The sequence below is a fragment of the Alosa pseudoharengus genome, unplaced genomic scaffold (genome assembly GCF_046254945.1).
Source record: "Alosa pseudoharengus isolate Yale_2024_CS ecotype anadromous, Long Island Sound unplaced genomic scaffold, YU_APseudo_1.1 YU_APseudo_1.1_scf_15, whole genome shotgun sequence".
Taxonomy (NCBI): Eukaryota; Metazoa; Chordata; class Actinopteri; order Clupeiformes; family Clupeidae; genus Alosa; species Alosa pseudoharengus.
This window is the reverse complement of record NW_027468620.1, coordinates 36,928,876-36,947,401: the sequence shown is the minus strand read 5'-3', so window position 1 is coordinate 36,947,401 and position 18,526 is coordinate 36,928,876. Positions and strand designations below refer to the sequence as shown.

General features: G+C 47.4%; 2 protein-coding genes across 2 annotated transcripts in view; one reads left to right on the top strand and one right to left on the bottom strand.

The window, feature by feature from the left end:
• Positions 1–8,141, bottom strand: part of cul9 (cullin 9) — an 82,682-nt gene extending 74,541 nt beyond the window's left edge. The window contains 2 exon segments of the mRNA XM_076286342.1: positions 5,586–6,257; positions 7,908–8,141. Coding sequence (XP_076142457.1) covers positions 5,586–6,252 — 667 coding nt within the window. The 5' untranslated portion in view covers positions 6,253–6,257; positions 7,908–8,141.
• A 9,774-nt stretch (positions 8,142–17,915) lies between these two features.
• Positions 17,916–18,526, top strand: part of syndig1 (synapse differentiation inducing 1) — a 38,872-nt gene continuing 38,261 nt past the window's right edge. The window contains exon 1 of the mRNA XM_076285176.1: positions 17,916–18,526. This exon is cut by the window's right edge and continues 42 nt beyond it. Within this exon, the coding sequence (XP_076141291.1) occupies positions 17,981–18,526 (546 nt within the window). The 5' untranslated portion in view covers positions 17,916–17,980.

Genomic DNA, 18,526 nt, shown 5'->3' with positions numbered 1-18,526 from the left:
ATGGGGAGATAATCGATAATCGAATCGAAATCGAATCTGACTGAAAAAATGAATCGTTAGATTATTCGATGCATCGAAAAAATAATCGCTAGATTAATCGTTTAAAAAATAATCGTTTATCCCAGCCCTAACACACACATATTGATGTGTGTGCATACAGATCAACTGATAGTACTAACACACAGACACACCCACACACACACACACATGTGTGTGCATACAGATCAACTGATAGTAATAAGACTCATTTGGCTTCTCTATTCTATTCTGCTTATCAAGAGCTATGTGGCATCATGTGATCTTTGCAGTATGGTGTCCCTAGCAACACAATGTAAGAGCTATATGACATGTGATCTTTGCAGAATGGTGTCCCTAGCAACACAATTCAAAGACGGTCATTCAACAATGATCTCTTTGAGACTAAACCAATGACGTTAATAACTTTTCTGTCGGTCATGTAGGTAAGCCCAAACACTTTGTTTCCACCAAAGGAGTGGAGTCTTTGCATGCTCTTCCCATTTCACCCCACTCCAGGGTTGGTTCCTCTTTTGCATCAGAGCTAAAAGCCCAGAGAGCTGCAGCAGCACACTGACGCCGAGACACCGGTGCAAGAGACACCGGGTCAAGAGACGCCGGGGCAAGAGACAGAGGAGACGGCGGGGCAAGAGACGCCGGGGCAACAGACGTTGGGGCAAGAGACACAAGAGACGCCGGGGCAAGAGACACAAGAGACGCCGGGGCAAGAGACGCCGGGGCAAGAGACACAAGAGACGGCGGGGCAAGAGACGCCAGGGCAAGGGGACAGTGGCTGTTAGCCTGACATGCTGAAAACCAGCTGACCAGCTCACACTGACAGAGCCGCTAACGGTCTAACCACCACCCCCCACCCCCACTACCCATGAAGGCCAACTCAGGGGTTCTTCTGTGTGTGTGTGTGTGTGTGTGTGTTTTCTGTTGTGCATCTCATCATAAGACAGATGGAGTGAGACCTTGAAGCCTTGCTTAAGAAGCGCCTTTCAGAGTGAAGAGAGGGCATTGTAGCAGGAGTCTCCGCACGCACGCACGCACACTCACACACACACACACGCACGCACGCACGCACGCACGCACACACGCACACACGCACGCACGCACGCACACACGCACGCACCAATTCATCAGGCCAGTCCAGATCAATCTTGAGTCTCTGCTCAGGGTTTTGGCAGCTGATTAATGCTATAAAGCTATTCTGCTGTCCAAAACACACTTACTCCCCATAATGGAACTGACTACATGAGGGTGCCCAAAGTGTGTGTGTGTGTGTGGGCACAATTAATCGATTTTCAATTGAAATCGCAATTTGAACTAATGCAATTAGCTAATGGCACCGGCTGCAATTAATTGTGAAGCTCGCTACTCTGTGCCGTTGGTTCAGATGATTTTCAGGGCTGTTCTTCTCATGCACTAGGCATGCCCACCAATCAGAAGTGCTGTTCTTCTCATGCACTAGGCATGCCCACCAATCAGAAGTGCTGTTCTTCTCATGCCCACCAATCAGAGGTGCTGTTCTTCTCATGCACTAGACATGCCCACCAATCAGAAGTGCTGTTCTTCTCATGCACTAGGCATGCCCACCAATCAGAAGTGGCCTAATTTCAAACATTTGGAATATTGAACTGAAGCTGACTTTCCAAATGTATACAGGACTGTGAAAATGTGTTAGGCATTACCCATCAAAGCAACACCAAAGCACTTTTCTTCTGTCGCACGCACGCCATTTGTTTATCCAGCACCAGCTTTGCAAATAAAGATGTCCACAGACAAGGTAGAGTATGTTGCATGATTTTATGAAAGTATGATGTATTGCATGACAAATTTGTAGTTTCTTATGATTCATTCCATCGAACTACAGATCCCCTACCGATCTAGCAAACTTACATAGTGTGGTTTTAGCCGACAGAGGGCCGCGAAGCGAATGCAGAAGTGCTGTTCACCCTGTAACGAGTTGATGAACCACTGAAACGATTTTGGAAACATTATTTTAAGGTACAAAAAACTCTTTGGTGTTGGTTTAAATAAGCTGTTTTAGCAATGTTGTGATGACTATACAGTATGATGATGTTTAGTTCTCATTGTCTTTATTAGAATTCAACCAGAAGATAGAGGGAATATAATAACCTAAACAAAAATGGCATTTCTGGTTCAGGTCTTGTGCTATAATGACCAATCAAATTGCGTTTCTGGTTCAGGTTCTAGTCGTGTGTGTGTGTGTGTGTGTGTGTGTGTGTGTGTGTGTGTGTGTGTGTGTGTGTGGGTGTGTGTGGGTGTGGGTGTGTGATTCATTCAATGACGGCAGCAGTTTCATTCACTCCCACGGTTCTGGTGTAGAGCAGCTGACTTCGGAGGAAATCTCATTATCTCCACAGGGCTGGGCAGCTGCCCTGCACATCCACACTAGCCAGGCACACACACTCGCACCAAGATTTGGGCCAAACCAGTTGCCGTAGTTCTGGGACCGCCCCCCCACCTCTACACCCATTAGTCATCAAAAGAGGGCAGAGTGGTCAGATATGACACACACACACCCACACACACACACGGAATAAAGCCCTGTGGCCAAACTCACTCAACTCTAAAGGGTGAGCTTGCCAGGCCCAGGTCGTTGGCACGGTTACAGCAGAACCACTGCCCTGGTCATTCTCTCAGCTGAGTTCCGTTCCACAGAAATAAAAACAACGGAATGGTTCTGAGTAGTCCAGATGGAATTCAGAAGTGGAACACGTCAGCCGGCCACACATTTCCACCCCAGAAGGGCCGTTGAGGTTTCACAAGAGCAGAGCAGAGCCGAGCAGAGCAGAGCAGCACACACTCAATGAGGCGAGTGAGACACAGAGCCGGTAGTAGTGTGAGATGAGGTCACGTGGGCCGTTAACAGATAAGAGGGCTACTGCGTACGCCCCGTCTACTGTACGCTACTGCGTACGCCCCGTCTACTGTACGCTACTGCGTACGCCCCGTCTACTGTACGCTACTGCGTACGCCCCGTCTACTGTACGCACTGCGCTGAGAGCCATGCAGTCAGCTGAATAAGATCTCAGAGCCAAGCAGTCAATGGGCTCCCTTCCAGATGGACAACACCGCCAGCACACACAGAGCACAGCGAATATACACACACACAGTACAGGAGAGTGTGTGCGTGTGTGTGTGTATATGTGTGTGTGTATGTGTGTGTGTGTGTGTGTATGTGTGTGTGTGTCTGTGTGATTGACCAATTGCCAACATAGGCCTAAGCTTGCAATACTTGTATGGCATAAGACAAAGCCCTGGATCAATAAAGATTGGCAAGCAGTTACGGTAATCAATCAACTCAATTACGGTAATCAATCAACTCATGAATCATGATATAACCAATCATTTGTGATGACTCAAGTGTCACATATACAGCACAAACTCTATGCCCCCGAATCCCATAAAAAGACTTATGCTGTTCTTTCAGACAGAAAGATATCTCGAGAGATAGAAGGATGCACTCATCAGTCATCACACAGAGCAATGTAGTTGTTGGGGGAGATACTCAAGGGACACTCATCAGTCATCACACAGAGCAATGTAGTTGTTGGGGGAGATACTCAAGGGCACCTTGGCCATGGATATGGGCATGAGGGTCTGTTCAACGACTCTACCAGTCAGGGATCGAAGCGGCCACCCCGTGTTCACAAGTCTGACTCTCTAACCAGTACGCCACGGCTGCTCTCGTTTCCTTCTAGGGTCAATTTGGGGGATAACGATCCCCATATGCTTTGGAAGCACTTCACTACGCATGAGCACCTCTTTCATATTTACTTTCAGAGTCACCCATGCCCCAAACTTTTTATTAGATTCACACCATGGGCACAGAGAGGCAGTGGTAGTCTAGAGTCCAGAGTCCGCTAGTTTGAGTCTGAATGCAAATGAAAGTACAGTTCTGATTGTACAGGAAATGGGACAAACAGTGGCTGGTTAGTTGACCCGCTACACAGCCCTGCTTCCAACTACGGGACACTTCCACCAGTAACGCTGCTGCCACCACCACACCACACGCATCACCGCCGCCACCACCACACCACACGCATCACACCACTGCCACCAGTAACGCTGCTGCCACCACCACCACACCACACGCATCACCACCACCACACCACACGCATCACCACACCACACCACACGCATCACCACACCACACCACACGCATCACACCACTGCCACCAGTAACGCTGCTGCCACCACCACCACACCACACGCATCACCACCACCACACCACACGCATCACCACCACCACACCACACGCATCACCACCACCACACCACACGCATCACCACCACCACACCACACGCATCACCACACCACACGCATCACCGCCGCCACCACCACACCACACGCATCACCACCACCACACCACACGCATCACCGCCGCTAGGGATGTAAAGATATGAAAATTTAACCTCACGGTTATAGTGACCAAAATTAGCACGGTTTTCGGTATTATCGCGATATTTTTAAAAGTGTGTTCAATTATGTTCAGAAAGGACTAATAGGCTGAAATAGTTTCAAATAGTGTGACAGCATTTACTATTACAAAATATAAGCAAAACCTTATCAAAAGTGCAACATTTAACCAGGGACGCTGGAACTCATTTTCATCTAGGGGTGCTCATAGAGAGGGTGCTGTGGGTGGGTAAAAAATTGTTCCTGAGTAGATGTGATTCTTTTATTCTGGTGCATTTTAAGGTGGCCTATTGCTACTGGAGAAGGGCATATTTTTATTCACATTCATAGGCCAACAAACCTGGCTGAGCTGAGCATTCTTAATTTATAGCATAACGTTACAGTGACATTGTGTGTTGTCCCGTTTACTTTTTCCTTGGTTATGTATAATTGGCTTTGTGCCACAATTAAATCCATCAAGTAGATAACAGAATCAGTAGGGTACCAGTTTTGTTTCATTGTACCAGGCCTACTGTATGTCAAAAGCAGGCTTGGATGAAGCTGGGAAGGATTAAACACACGGTTTCCACACCGCGGTAATCAACAGTGATAATCATGATATTTTAAATGAAAACGATCATTGTTATCGTCAACATTTTTATCGCGGTTTACCATTATACCGGTAATCGTTACATCCCTAACCGCCGCCACCACCACACCACACGCATCTCCACCACCACACCACACGCATCACTGCCGCCACCACCACACCACACGCATCACACCACTGCTCTCCATCACCGCGTGGTGACAGGCCAGGGTCACCACCGTAAATCTGAGCCGTAAACGGCATGCATGCACACACACGCGCACACTAGTCAAAGGGGACAAAAACACACCAACTAGATATCAACAGGCACTAAAAACAAACGAATGTAATATGTGTAATCTATATACCTGCGTAATCTCTTGCGTAATCTATATATCTGCGAAATCTATATACCTGCGTAATCTATATACCTGTGTAATCTCCTGCGTAATCTATATACCTGCGTAACCTAATCTATGGAGTGGGGGGGGGTGTCAGTGCATGTTTGCATCTCTATCTATCCCATGATGCCATGCCTGCAGCGGTGGCGTACCTGCGTCGTGCGAGGCGAGAGCTCGGAGCATCTTGCCCGCGCTGCGTCGGGTCTGCCGCTCCTTGTTGCAGAGCAGCTCCATGAGCAGGTCGAGGGCGCCCGTCTCCTTGAAGACGCCGACCAGAGAGCCGATGCTGGCGTAGGCGCTGAGTACGTGGATGGTGTGGGTCAGGCTGATGGCGAACTCGCTCGTCTTGGCCATCTGCTTGCGCGCCCGCCGCACCAGGTTCACCACGTCCGTCTTCATGTCCGACAGCTCGACCTCGTCGAAGGTGACGTCCGGCGGGCGGAAGGAGCCGACGCCCCCCCCGCTGCTGCTCGGCCGCTCCTCCTCCACCAGGGCGGCCGGGGCTTTGCGTTTGCCCAGCAGCGTGGGGCAGTTAGCGTACACGTCCTCCGTCGACATCCACATCAGGATGTTCTCCGACTTGCTCTCGCCCGACGTGGAACCCCCGGATCCGCCCGTCCCGGAACCGCTGCTGCCACTGCTGGCCGCCTCAGCGCTGCTGGTGCCAGTTCCATCCTCCACGGCCAGCAGGGTCCAGCGAATCAGGTACTCGATCAGCCCATCGTGGGTCCGCCGCTGTCGGATCAGCTCCTCTGGGTAGGCCTGCTGCCTCGGCCCCAGCTGCACCAACAGGTTCCCGTTGCGGCGTTCGCCCACCATGGTAGCTGCTTAGACGGAGACAAGGACGAAGACTGAGTGGGATTAACGGGAAAGAGAGAGAGAGAGAGAGAGAGAGAGAGAGAGAGAGAGAGAGAGAGAGAGAGAATGCAGGTGTGATAAAGTGTCAGTAAGGAAAGATGAAGATAAAATGCCAAGTAAGAAGGTGTGTAAGAGTGTGAGAGAGAGGGACAGAGAGCAGCCACGATTCATGTGGAGTAAGGTTTTAATGTATGCTTTAATTTCACTCTGAGACAGAATGACAACATAAAGCTAAACACTTCTGATATAAATCTAGTAATTACATTGAGCAGTTTAACGTAAAACCACTACAGCACTGCTGAACAGTGCAGAACATTAAACTCTCCCATTTCTCTTTGCATTCTGACCCACTGTTACACAGTATGTGAGTAAGAAATGACAACATATGTTAGAAAACACATGGAATCAAACGATGAGTTTTTTTGCAAAAAAAACTTGTATCGCAGGAGTCTTGACTGTACAGCGATTGTGTAGGATATTGATATAAAACAACTTGGGCAGTCTCAATCAAATGGTCTTATATGAGCACAAACAATAATGCTGTTCACAAGGCAGGATTCCCTGAATTCTAACCCCATTAAAGTTTTCACAAATTAATTGCTGAATTTGCCCAAATGTTCTGTTATTTCCGGCCAGACTCAGCAGTTTAGGTCCACATCCACATCTTCCATTTACAAATGGTAATGTTAATGTAATGTTACATAGCTAACGGTAATGGACTGCATAGGTCAAAGTACCCACTACGTTAGTCACATGTAACGAAACATTTCACTGGCTGATTTATTTTGTGGCATGCTGTATATTAGTTTCGGATTTTCCAAACGCTTGGTACGTTGACAGACGACCTAGCGAGTTATCGCCGTCACTTGGTTAGGTAACGTTACCCAGCTAACTGCTGTCCCACCAGAGCAAGCGAGTGAAGCAAATTCACGTAGGAAGGCTGGACACCTTGCATCTGTATCGAAAGCACTTATCGATGATAACGTCAGTATTTGGTTGAGGCGAAATGGCCACAACTATGACATCGATCATACACTGGCTGACACATAAAGTGTCGCATAAGAAAGTCGTCCTCTAGCATAGCATGTACTTTGACAAACTCCCGGTTGCATCAGACAAACCAAACTTCATAATGAAAATCTGGCTTGTTAGCCCTTAGCAGCTAGGATGCTAGCTAGCTAATGAGCACAGCACTTGGAGATTATGTGAGGCTCGCTTAGCTAAACCCTAGAAGCCTTCAGACCATACAGTAAAGTTAGCTAGCTAGCAAGTTAGCTAGTAAATTGCGTTGCGCTGTCAATGCGACTCTAGGCACTTCGAGTCAAACATAGCTAATGACAGATACACAGACAAGCAAACTCACGTAAAAGTGGATCAGTTGCCAGTAAAAACTAACCCGATGAGATGTTTGACGACTGTCAAAACTTGACGTAAGACAGCTAACAACGACAGGCTAACGAGAACGTTGCAGAGCTAGCTGGTTAGCAAGCTAATGATGAGTGGGGCTGGTTTATATGAAAGTGATAGTTATCCCAGCTAGCAAGCTAAATGACGAACCGTGTTGTACGGAAAAGGTGCGGTCTAAAATCCCCGAAACATGTGCAACAATAATTTACCTCCAGCTTTATAGGGTTTCCCCTTCTTCGCCGTTTCTCTCCTCAACCGGGTGAGTTTCCTTCTGCGTGGTAAAGTATCGTTTCCCAGCCTGAAAATGTTTTGTTAGCCGTCTTTCAGTAAGTGGAGCCCTCCCTGTGACAGGTAGGAATTCCGTTCTTCTTCTTCTTCGGTCGGACTTTATCCCGAGGTGACTAACGTAACGCGTTTTGTAATGTTACATAGTGCCCTCTATCGCCAAGGATCTGCTGACTTGAGAATGGTCTGACTGCTTGCTCGAGTAAGATGGAACTACGAAACAGAGTGCTGGAATTGTCTGAGTAGAGAAGTGCTCATCAACTGAGCCAAGTTCTGAAGGCTTGGCTACAGCTACAGAAAATGATTGTTGAAACTGAAAGGCTCACACTTGTATGAAACAGACTAGATAGGTTGTGCAATGAGCAAAGTAGACTAATCGGCTATATCTCATGTCCTGTTTTGACAGCAAGCAAATAGGCCTATTCTAAGATCAGTTCAAAACTTCTAAATCATCTACAGCTGTCAATATGATGTCAATATGTGTGTGTGTGTGTGTGTGTTATTAGGGAAAGAAAATGCCAGAAAAGGTTGATATAGCCTACATGTAGCCTAGAAATATCAGAAAACTGTCATTGATTAGGCTTACTGATTAAGTCTATGAATAGTGTCACTATTTCACTTTTTGCTGCATGAATTGATGACTGAAGCTGATATGGTTGTGCAACCCTCCCCAAATCCATAAAGTCTCTAATGTGTGGGCAGTAACTGTGTTAGCACTTGAAAGCAGCTGCATTAGACACACAATTAAAGAGTGAAGTGTGAGCCACCAACAGTATCATTTGGAATCTTTACCAATTACAAAATCAATCCCTGAACTTCAAAGGTAAACACTCTTCAATTCAATCTCATCAATAAGTTACAGCACCAGTGTGGTGAGAGAACGTGAGCAGTCTAGCTGTGTTGTATTGCCTTGGCTGTTCAGGCTGGTTTCCCAATGGTGACTGCTGACCATCCAATAGGTCCTACAGTACATGCCATCATGCTGACCTTATGGTAGGCCTACTACTATGTCCTTCATTTTCTTTAAAGATAGGCTACTGGAATGTGTTTGGTGAGGATTTCCTTCTGTAGGCCTATAAGAAACAGATTCAGTGAATGGAGAAGGAGGAGGATGTCCCAGAGCTGGTAAAGAAGCAACACACGGCCATATCCACTGAACCAACCTAGTAAAGGATGGCTGTTTTTTTATTCACTTATTTAAAAAAGATATTTTGTTGAAATTAAGCAAACCTCTGTATTTATGCCACACTGAGCCCCACACTGCCACACTAATGAAGGAAGCAATTTTACAGAGGTGAAAAAATACCTGATGCCAAAATTGTTGGTTGTTGTTAGTAATTTAGTCTAATAAAGAGGCGTTAAACAATTAAGGGCATATTTTGAAAATACAAAATATAATGTGCAACACTGAATTATAATTGCTACAGTCACGTCCAACAACCTGCAGTTGTGTAGTAGACTCTTGAACCTGCGGTGTACTGTATAAAGCTAGCTTATCAACACGCTATATCATATTGCACACACGGGGACAGTGTTACACCATAGCACGATGTATTGCACCGTCAAACAAATGAGAGCGCAGTCCGGTTTAACCAACCCAAATGAGGCACACGAAGCTCTTTGAAATTGTGGCTACAGCACACTTTCAAAAGCGAAGAGGTGCCCGTTCAAACAACGTGACAGAATCAAAGCAGAGATAATTCATCATTCGGCTGGAGGTGATCAAAGGCTATCCAAACACAAAGTTAATGAAATCTCCGTCGTTTAAAGGCACATTCTGAACACGGGGAGTGAACTGGTGTGAAATAATTGGTGTGGAGTCGGTTCGAGTGTCTTGACACAGCTCAGCAGCTCTGCCTGCACCACACCAGCGTAAACAGTGCCCACAAAGATCCACGCGCGTGGGTCCGCTCACAGTACTCATGGTGCGCGTGTGCGCGCACACACACCCGCGCGCACGATCAGTGTATCGTTTGCCTTGTGCAGCGTGGTTAGATACACCACACACCACACCAACGGAGAGCGAGACTCAAATGGCCCACGTCCTCGACATTACTTGCGAATGCGTTGTGTGGTGCAAAGGGATTCCTTCCCAAAGAGACTTGTTCATGAAAAGAGGACTATCCAGAGATTAAAGCGGACACACCGCACTTGAGCATCATCCCAGCAGAGTGTTGTGACAGTGGTGGATGTAATTGGTGGATAGACAACAGCGGTGAGAATGTGTTGGGGGATGTGCAGACCTTGACAACCGCAATCCCATCCCCATCTATGTTTCTCCGGGATCAGTTCGCCGCATAACGCTCTTTCACCTTGGAAGGTAAGTGATGTTACCTTACTAGTCAGAGCACGAACTTGTAGCAAATGAGTGATGCACCAAGATGTCACCAGGGCGTGAAGCACTCTGCGTGAAGACGCATAAAATATCACTTGATAATGCATTCCTGATCAGCGTAGAAGAGGAGTGCGTTGTTCTCCTTCTGTCAGAAGCAGCCGTGCGTTTGTTGAATGATTTTCCAGACTGGTTCGAGAGGACTGCGGAAAGGCATAGGCTGCACGATTCTATGCATTTGTCATTTGATCCCATCATTTTAAAATACCCATAGTCTAATGACAATCGTTTATTTTAACGCCAATGATATTTTACGTTTTTATTTATGCCCGGCAGATACCCACATCATTTTCTCAGTAAATCTGCGCTGGCGTTGGGTTTGCAGTCGGTTCGCTTAAGTACCATGGATAGCGCTATCTCTCGCTTTGGACGTGTCACGGGCGAACGAACCACTGTCTTGGCGGTCGAGTGGGTGGATAGCCAATTTGTACGTAATTGGCAGGCGATCAGTATCTTTCCTGTCCCGAATGCAGAATTAGACTATCATATGACTTGTAAAAGTGTAAAAGGTAAAGTTGGTGACAACCAACGTTTAAACTGTTAACAAGTTGAGCAGCAAACGGTCAAGCACATCTATAAACATAAACAAGTGAGACTACAACTTGATTGTCAGCAGAGATTGCTTTACAGAAAACAAGGCCTTTGACCAAGCCAAAATAGGCTATTTTTTAGTCAATTTATTTTCTTCAATTATTTATCTATGCCTATCATGTACAGATGTGATGCCTTGTTTTGCCAATGAGTAGGCCTACACATAGTGTTTTGACCTTCAGTGAATTTGTTGGATTATACAATCAAAGACATTTCACACATGATCAAATTAATGTCCTCTGGCTGGCAGGAATCCTGGCTGGAAGATTTCCTAAGTCTCTAGTTTCCTACTTCAGAGAACCTGCTCACCTAAGCTCAGTTGCTTACTGTAACTTGCAACCTAGAGAAACAATCTGTTGTGTGGTGTTCTGAAATAGCGACCTATGATTTTCTTTAGTTGTGTTTTCAGGTTCAAGCTGCCAAACTAATTGTGAATCTTTTCAAAAGTGTCTTCATTGTCAAACCTTGATTGCCAATAGGCTGTAGTATTTTATTGCACTCAACTGACTCAAGTAGTCTTATGACTGAAGTGAAGAAGAACAAGTTATGATTAAACGATACTGATCTACCGTATCCTCTTCTGTGCCATATGCCTTCATATTTGACTTCCCTTGGATCTTTTAAACAAAACAATAGAAGGTCACGGCTTTGGCTCACAAGGTCTTTGAACCATGGGCCAACAGCCCAACAGTCCCCTTGACCCTTTCCCAATCACTGATCCGGCTAATTGGTCACGGGGAGCAGCACAGAGCACACAGGGCTGAATGGACACTCTATCTGCGCCGTGGCATTTAAGCGGCAGTGTTCTAGAGCAGCGGCAGTGTTCTAGAGCAGTGGCTGTGTTCTAGAGCAGCGGCTGTGTTCTAGAGCAGCGGTAGTGTTCTAGAGGAGGGGCACTTCAGAGTGCAGCCAGCCTGGGAACCATGCCAGATTGGGACCGGAACCGCACCAGATAAGGCGGCTGTGTTCTAGAGCAGCGGTTGTGTTCTAGAGCAGCGGCTGTGTTCTAGAGCAGCGGTTGTGTTCTAGAGCAGTGGCTGTGTTCTAGAGCAGCGTCTGTTTTCTAGAGCAGCGTCTGTGTTCTATAGGCAGTGTTATGGCAGTGACTACTCTAGAGCCACCGCTTTGTTCTGGAGTACTTGCTGTATTCTGGAGCTGGAGCTATGTTCTAGAGCAGTGGTTGTGTTCTGTAGCAGTGGTTGTGTTCTGTAGCAGTGCCTGGGTTCCCCAGATGTGGACCGATTCACTGCCAGCATGTGCAAGGGAGTGATGTCCGTCAGACCCCCTGGGCAGCGGCTGACGTCACATTCTGCATCAGAGGCGTGTAGGACTGCTGCACAGAGCAGAATGAGGTGTGCAGAGCTGGACGCACGCCAGAGTCCACTTCTCTGTGAATGCCCACGTACGCCAGAGTCCACTTCTCTGTGAATGCCCACGCAGCAGGACAGCTGTGAAGGGAGAGGAGGGCCACTCCAGAGTGCAGCCAGCCTGGGAACCGTGTCAGATCAGGACCGGAACTGCACCAGATCAGGACCGGAACCGCACCAGATAAGGGCCAGTACCGCACCAGATAAGGACCAGAACCATGCCAGATCAGGACCGGAACCGCACCAGATAAGGGCCAGTACCGCACCAGATCAGGACCGGAACCACACCAGATAAGGGCCAGTACCACAGCAGATACGTACCGCACCAGATAAGGGCCAGTACCGCACCAGATCTGGGCCAGATGAAGGCCGGGTGCGGGAGGCCGGAGTCAGCTGGTCATGCTGCGCACTCTGTGTTCAGACCTATCTGATCAGTGAGATGGAGGAGGAGGACTGTGGCAATCCCTGGCTGTAGAAAACAAAGTAAGATAGATAGATAGATAGATAGATAGATAGATAAATAGGAAAGTAGATAGATAGATAGATAGATAGATAGATAGATAGATAGGAAAGTAGATTGATAGGTAAGTAGATAGATAGATAGATAGATAGATAGATAGGTAAGTAGATAGGTAGGTAGATGTTAGGGATAATGTATGGAACGTCATTATCGGGAATATAAGTCTCGACAGGGTGAACACGCCAGCGGAGGGGGTCTTGCTTCGCCCTGAACGGACTTATTTTACCGTTAATGACCGGCGTTACAGACATTATCCCGCTTATTATACGGCTACTTGCCAAAATGAAAAAATAAACTCCACATGAAATACCCACATACACACACATATACCCACATATACATACCACATACACCCACATACACACACACATACACCCACACACACATACACACACACATACACACACACATACACCCACATACAGCCAGAACACTCACAACACAACACTGTAGAGAAGGAAATACAATTGAGATGACATACAGTACACACACACACACACTCAACAGATTTCAGATTCCGACTATCATTGGCTGGGATGCACCTGTATAAGTGATATGCTGGACTATCATTGGCTGGGATGCACCTGTATAAGTGATATGCTGGACTATCATTGGCTGGGAGCATTAGAGTTATTGGGGGGCTTCATTTGTCATCTGGCTTTAGTTAGAACTTTGAATGATCTGTTATTACATCACAAATTCTTCTGTGCACCTAGCTTCAAACCAAAGATTCTAGAGCGGAGCTCTGTTCTAGAATCTTTGCTTCAAACTCTGCTACCAGATGTACATTTTAACACGGTAGGAAAGCAGACTGTTGAGTTAGAGCATAGAGCAAGATATATAGCAAGGCAAGTATTAGATTGCACACACACAGTTAGAGCATAGAGCAAGTCAAAGATATATAGCAAGGCAAGTATTAGATTGCACACACACAGTTAGTCAGCACCGTAATGCAGTTAGTGTGATGGGACATGGAACGGGTCGGCATTGTTCAGCTGCCTCACTGCCTCAGGAAAGAAGCTGTTCTTCTGTGTGTGTGTGTGTGTGTGTGTGTGTGTGTGTGTGTGTGTGTGCGCGTGTGTGTGTGTGTGTGTGTGTGTTTGTCTGTGTGTGTGTTTGTCTGTGTGTGTGTGTGTGTGTGTGTGTGTCTGTGTGTGTGTTTGTCTGTGTGTGTGTGTGTGTGTGTGTGTGTGTGTGTGTGTGTGTGTGTGTGTGTGTGTGTGTGTGTGTGTGTGTGTGTGTGTGTGGATAGCAGTGAGAGTGAGTGAAAGTGAGTGGTGCTGGAGTTTGGATTTTCCGGGTCTTTGATGTCCCTCCAGGCCTCCTCAGCCCTGGTCTGGTAATGCTGGCCTGGGGGAAGGGGAGAGGGTTTTACTCACACACACACACACACACACACACACACACACACACACACACACACACACACACACACACACACACACACACTCATACACACACACACACACACATACTCATATACACACACACACACATATATACATACACACACACATAACACATACTCATATATACACACAGACACACACACACACACACACACTCACACTCACATCCACACACATGAACACACACACACACACACAGAAGAATTGATCTGCTTTGAAATCTGATAAAATAGAAGCCAGTAGCCGAGTGTTAATCGGGAGAATTCCCTGTCGGCCGGTAACGTTTTGAGGCCGGACTGATTACTGTGACAATGAGCATGATATGGCTGTATGTTCGCTGAGCCCTCCAGCAGGCTGGACTGTGCGATCGCAGCTCCTCACTCTCTACAGCCCCAGTGAGAACATGCTAACGACTATGACGACCTGACAGGTTATGAGTGAGGATATGATGTCAACGACTATGACGACCTGACAGATTATGAGTGAGAACACGCTAACGACTATGACGACCTGACAGGTTATGAGTGAGGATATGATGTTAACAACTATGATGACCTGACATGCAGGTTATGAGTGAGAACACGCTAACGACTATGACGACCTGACAGGTTATGAGTGAGGATATGATGTCAACGACTATGACGACCTGACAGGTTATGAGTGAGGATATGATGTCAACGACTATGACGACCTGACAGGTTATGAGTGAGAACACGCTAACGACTATGACGACCTGACAGGTTATGAGTGAGGATATGATGTTAACGACTATGATGACCTGACATGCAGGTTATGAGTGAGAACACGCTAACAACTATGACGACCTGACATGCAGGTTATGGGTGAGAACATGTTAATGACTATGACGACCTGACAGGTTATGAGTGAGGATATGATGTTAACAACTATGACGACCTGACATGCAGGTTATCAGTGAAAACACGCTAACAACTATAATGACCTGACATGCAGGTTATGGGTGAGAACGTGTTAACGACTATGATGACCTGACATGCAGGTTATCAGTGAGAACATGTTAACGACTATGACGACCTGACATGCAGGTTATCATTGAGAACATGTTAACGACTATGATGACCTGACATGCAAGTTATGAGTGACAAAGTGTTAACGACGATGACGACCTGACATGCAGGTTATGAGTGAGAACGTGTTAACGACTATGACAACCTGACATGTAGGTTATGAGATGTGGATGAGACTCCTGAAGATATTAGATGAGCGACCACGATATGTAGCCCCGGATTTCCCTCATAAATCGGGCCCAGTTGGGTCACCCTGCCATCAGCCCCACTGCCCATGAATAGGAATCATTACATTACGTTTGGCTGACGCATTTTTAGCCAAAGTGACTAACAACATGGTAAACAGTTTAAGCTTTTGAAAGCAATTCTCTTAACAATTGTAGGACAATTAAAAAAGGTAGAGTAGAATAGGGATAAGTGCATCAGTGAGTGCTGTTTTTAGACAGTCGATTCTATTCTGACTGTTCTATTCTATTCTCCACACAGATGCAGCCACTTTTATTCATCAACTCCCAGATCAACTCCGCCCCATGTTGGGATAAACTCCCCCCCATGTTGGGATAAGTGTTATCCCAGATCAACTCCGCCCCATATTGGGATAAACTCCGCCCCATGTTGGGATAAACTCCGCCCCATGTTGGGATTAGTGTTGGTATCAACTCCGCCCCATGTTGGGATGAGTGTTGGTGTGTTTCTGTACAGTTGTTGCCATAGCATTGGGATGCTGTGTGAGAGCTATACTGAAATGACAAGAGACCAGACAAGACCAGAGCATATAAGCATACCGAACATTGTCGTCTCTCTGAAATGACCCTTAATAGGAGGCCGGCTGATGTAGAGTATGGGACAGCCTGTTTACACACTAATGGATTCATATCATTGCTGCACACTTTAATGCATATCAAAATTGGTTTGTCGCAATTTTACACCCAAAGTGTCCAAACACAGAAAATTACATCCATAGCATCAGAGAGAGAGAAAGAGAGAGAGTGAGAGAGAGACACACACACACACACACACACACACACACACACACACACACACACACACACAACCAGGAAATGGATCCTCTGTATCATAACCCTGAATGCTGTTGTTCTGAGGCCAGCTTGAAGGCACTGAATTGCCCCGCCTGCATTTACTGTTGTTTACACACAGCTATATATGGCCACGCCCCGTCCTGCATTTACTATTGTTTACACACAGCTATACATGGCCACGCCCCGCCCTGCGTTTATTGTTATTGTATACAATGCACACGGCAATCACACGACAACATTTATGTTTGAAATTGTACACGTTCCCTAACAAATAAAATGAATGTAAAACTATGTTCCACTCTTCCTTATTATCTCCATCACCACAGAGAAAAAGGGTTCTTGCTGTGTCTGTCTGTAAGGGTTCTAGAGTGGAAGTAAGGGTTCTTGCTGTGTCTGTCTGTAAGGGTTCTAGAGTGGAAGTAAGGGTTCTTGCTGTGTCTGTCTGTAAGGGTTCTAGAGTGGAAGTAAGGGTTCTTGCTGTGTCTGTAAGGGTTCTAGAGTGGAAGTAAGGGTTCTTGCTGTGTCTGTCTGTAAGGGTTCTAGAGTGGAAGTAAGGGTTCTTGCTGTGTCTGTCTGTAAGGGTTCTAGAGTGGAAGTAAGGGTTCTTGCTGTGTCTGTAAGGGTTCTAGAGTGGAAGTAAGGGTTCTTGCTGTGTCTGTCTGTAAGGGTTCTAGAGAGGAAGTAAGGGTTCTTGCTGTGTCTGTAAGGGTTCTAGAGTGGAAGTAAGGGTTCTTGCTGTGTCTGTCTGTAAGGGTTCTAGAGAGTGGAAGTAAGGGTTCTTGCTGTGTCTGTCTGTAAGGGTTCTAGAGTGGAAGTAAGGGTTCTTGCTGTGTCTGTAAGGGTTCTAGAGTGGAAGTAAGGGTTCTTGCTGTGTCTGTCTGAAAGGGTTCTAGAGTGGAAGTAAGGGTTCTTGCTGTGTCTGTCTGTAAGGGTTCTAGAGTGGAAGTAAGGGTTCTTGCTGTGTAGAGTGGAAGTAAGGGTTCTTGCTGTGTCTGTCTGTTAGGGTTCTAGAGTGGAAGTAAGGGTTCTTGCTGTGTCTGTAAGGGTTCTAGAGTGGAAGTAAGGGTTCTTGCTGTGTCTGTCTGTAAGGGTTCTAGAGTGGAAGTAAGGGTTCTTGCTGTGTCTGTAAGGGTTCTAGAGTGGAAGTAAGGGTTCTTGCTGTGTCTGTCTGTAAGGGTTCTAGAGTGGAAGTAAGGGTTCTTGCTGTGTCTGTAAGGGTTCTAGAGTGGAAGTAAGGGTTCTTGCTGTGTCTGTCTGTAAGGGTTCTAGAGTGGAAGGAAGCGACCCTGACTCTGTGTTGACGTGACTAAAGTGTGTGTGTGTGTGTATGTTGTGTGTGTTTGTTGTGTGATGTTGCTGTGTCTGTGTTCATGTGATTCTGTTTCCCACAGGAGGATGACTCCAGCCCTGTGTGTGTGTGTGTGTGTGTGTGTGTGTGTTGACCTGACTCTCTGTCTCTCTACAGGAGGATGACTCCAGCCCTGTGTGTGTGTGTGTGTGTGTGTGTGTTGACCTGACTCTCTGTCTCTCTACAGGAGGATGACTCCAGCCCTGTCGGGGTCTCGAGCAGCCTGCAGTGAGGTGGAGGTTTGAGCGGAGAGCCGTCTCACCTGAGCGCAGTCGCCCCCGGCGATGGAGGCCCAACCTGAACCAGGACCAGGACCGGGCCCAGGGGAGGACAGGGTCAGCGCGGCCCAGCGCAGAGCCTCGCCAGCGGGCACAGAGGAGGCCGGCCAGGGCTGCTGCAGGCAGAACGGCCTCATCAACACACACAGCCTGCGGCTGGACCCCAGGGAGGGGCTGGTCTCTGTGTACTCTGCGCCGCAGTACCAGGGCCACGTGGTGGTCAACCTGCCCGGGCAGCAGGTGTCGTGTGACGGGGCGGTGCACTGCGTGGGGCTGGCCGGGGGGGGGCCTGGAGGTCCGCCGCAGCTGCTGAACGCCAGCGCGCTGACCCAGGGAGTGGACGCGCGGTTTCGGCCCAACCTCATGGTGTGCTCGGAGAGCGTCCTGCGCGCCTGGGGCGAGGGCGGGCTGGCCGGGGACTGCTGTGAGACCACCTTCATCGAGGACCTGTCGCCCGCCGCTGCCACCACCGCGGTGACCAGGGACGGCCTGGTGTTTGCCGACGGGAAGTTCCTGGACCTCTCCATGGAGGACGCCAAGGTCCAGACGCTG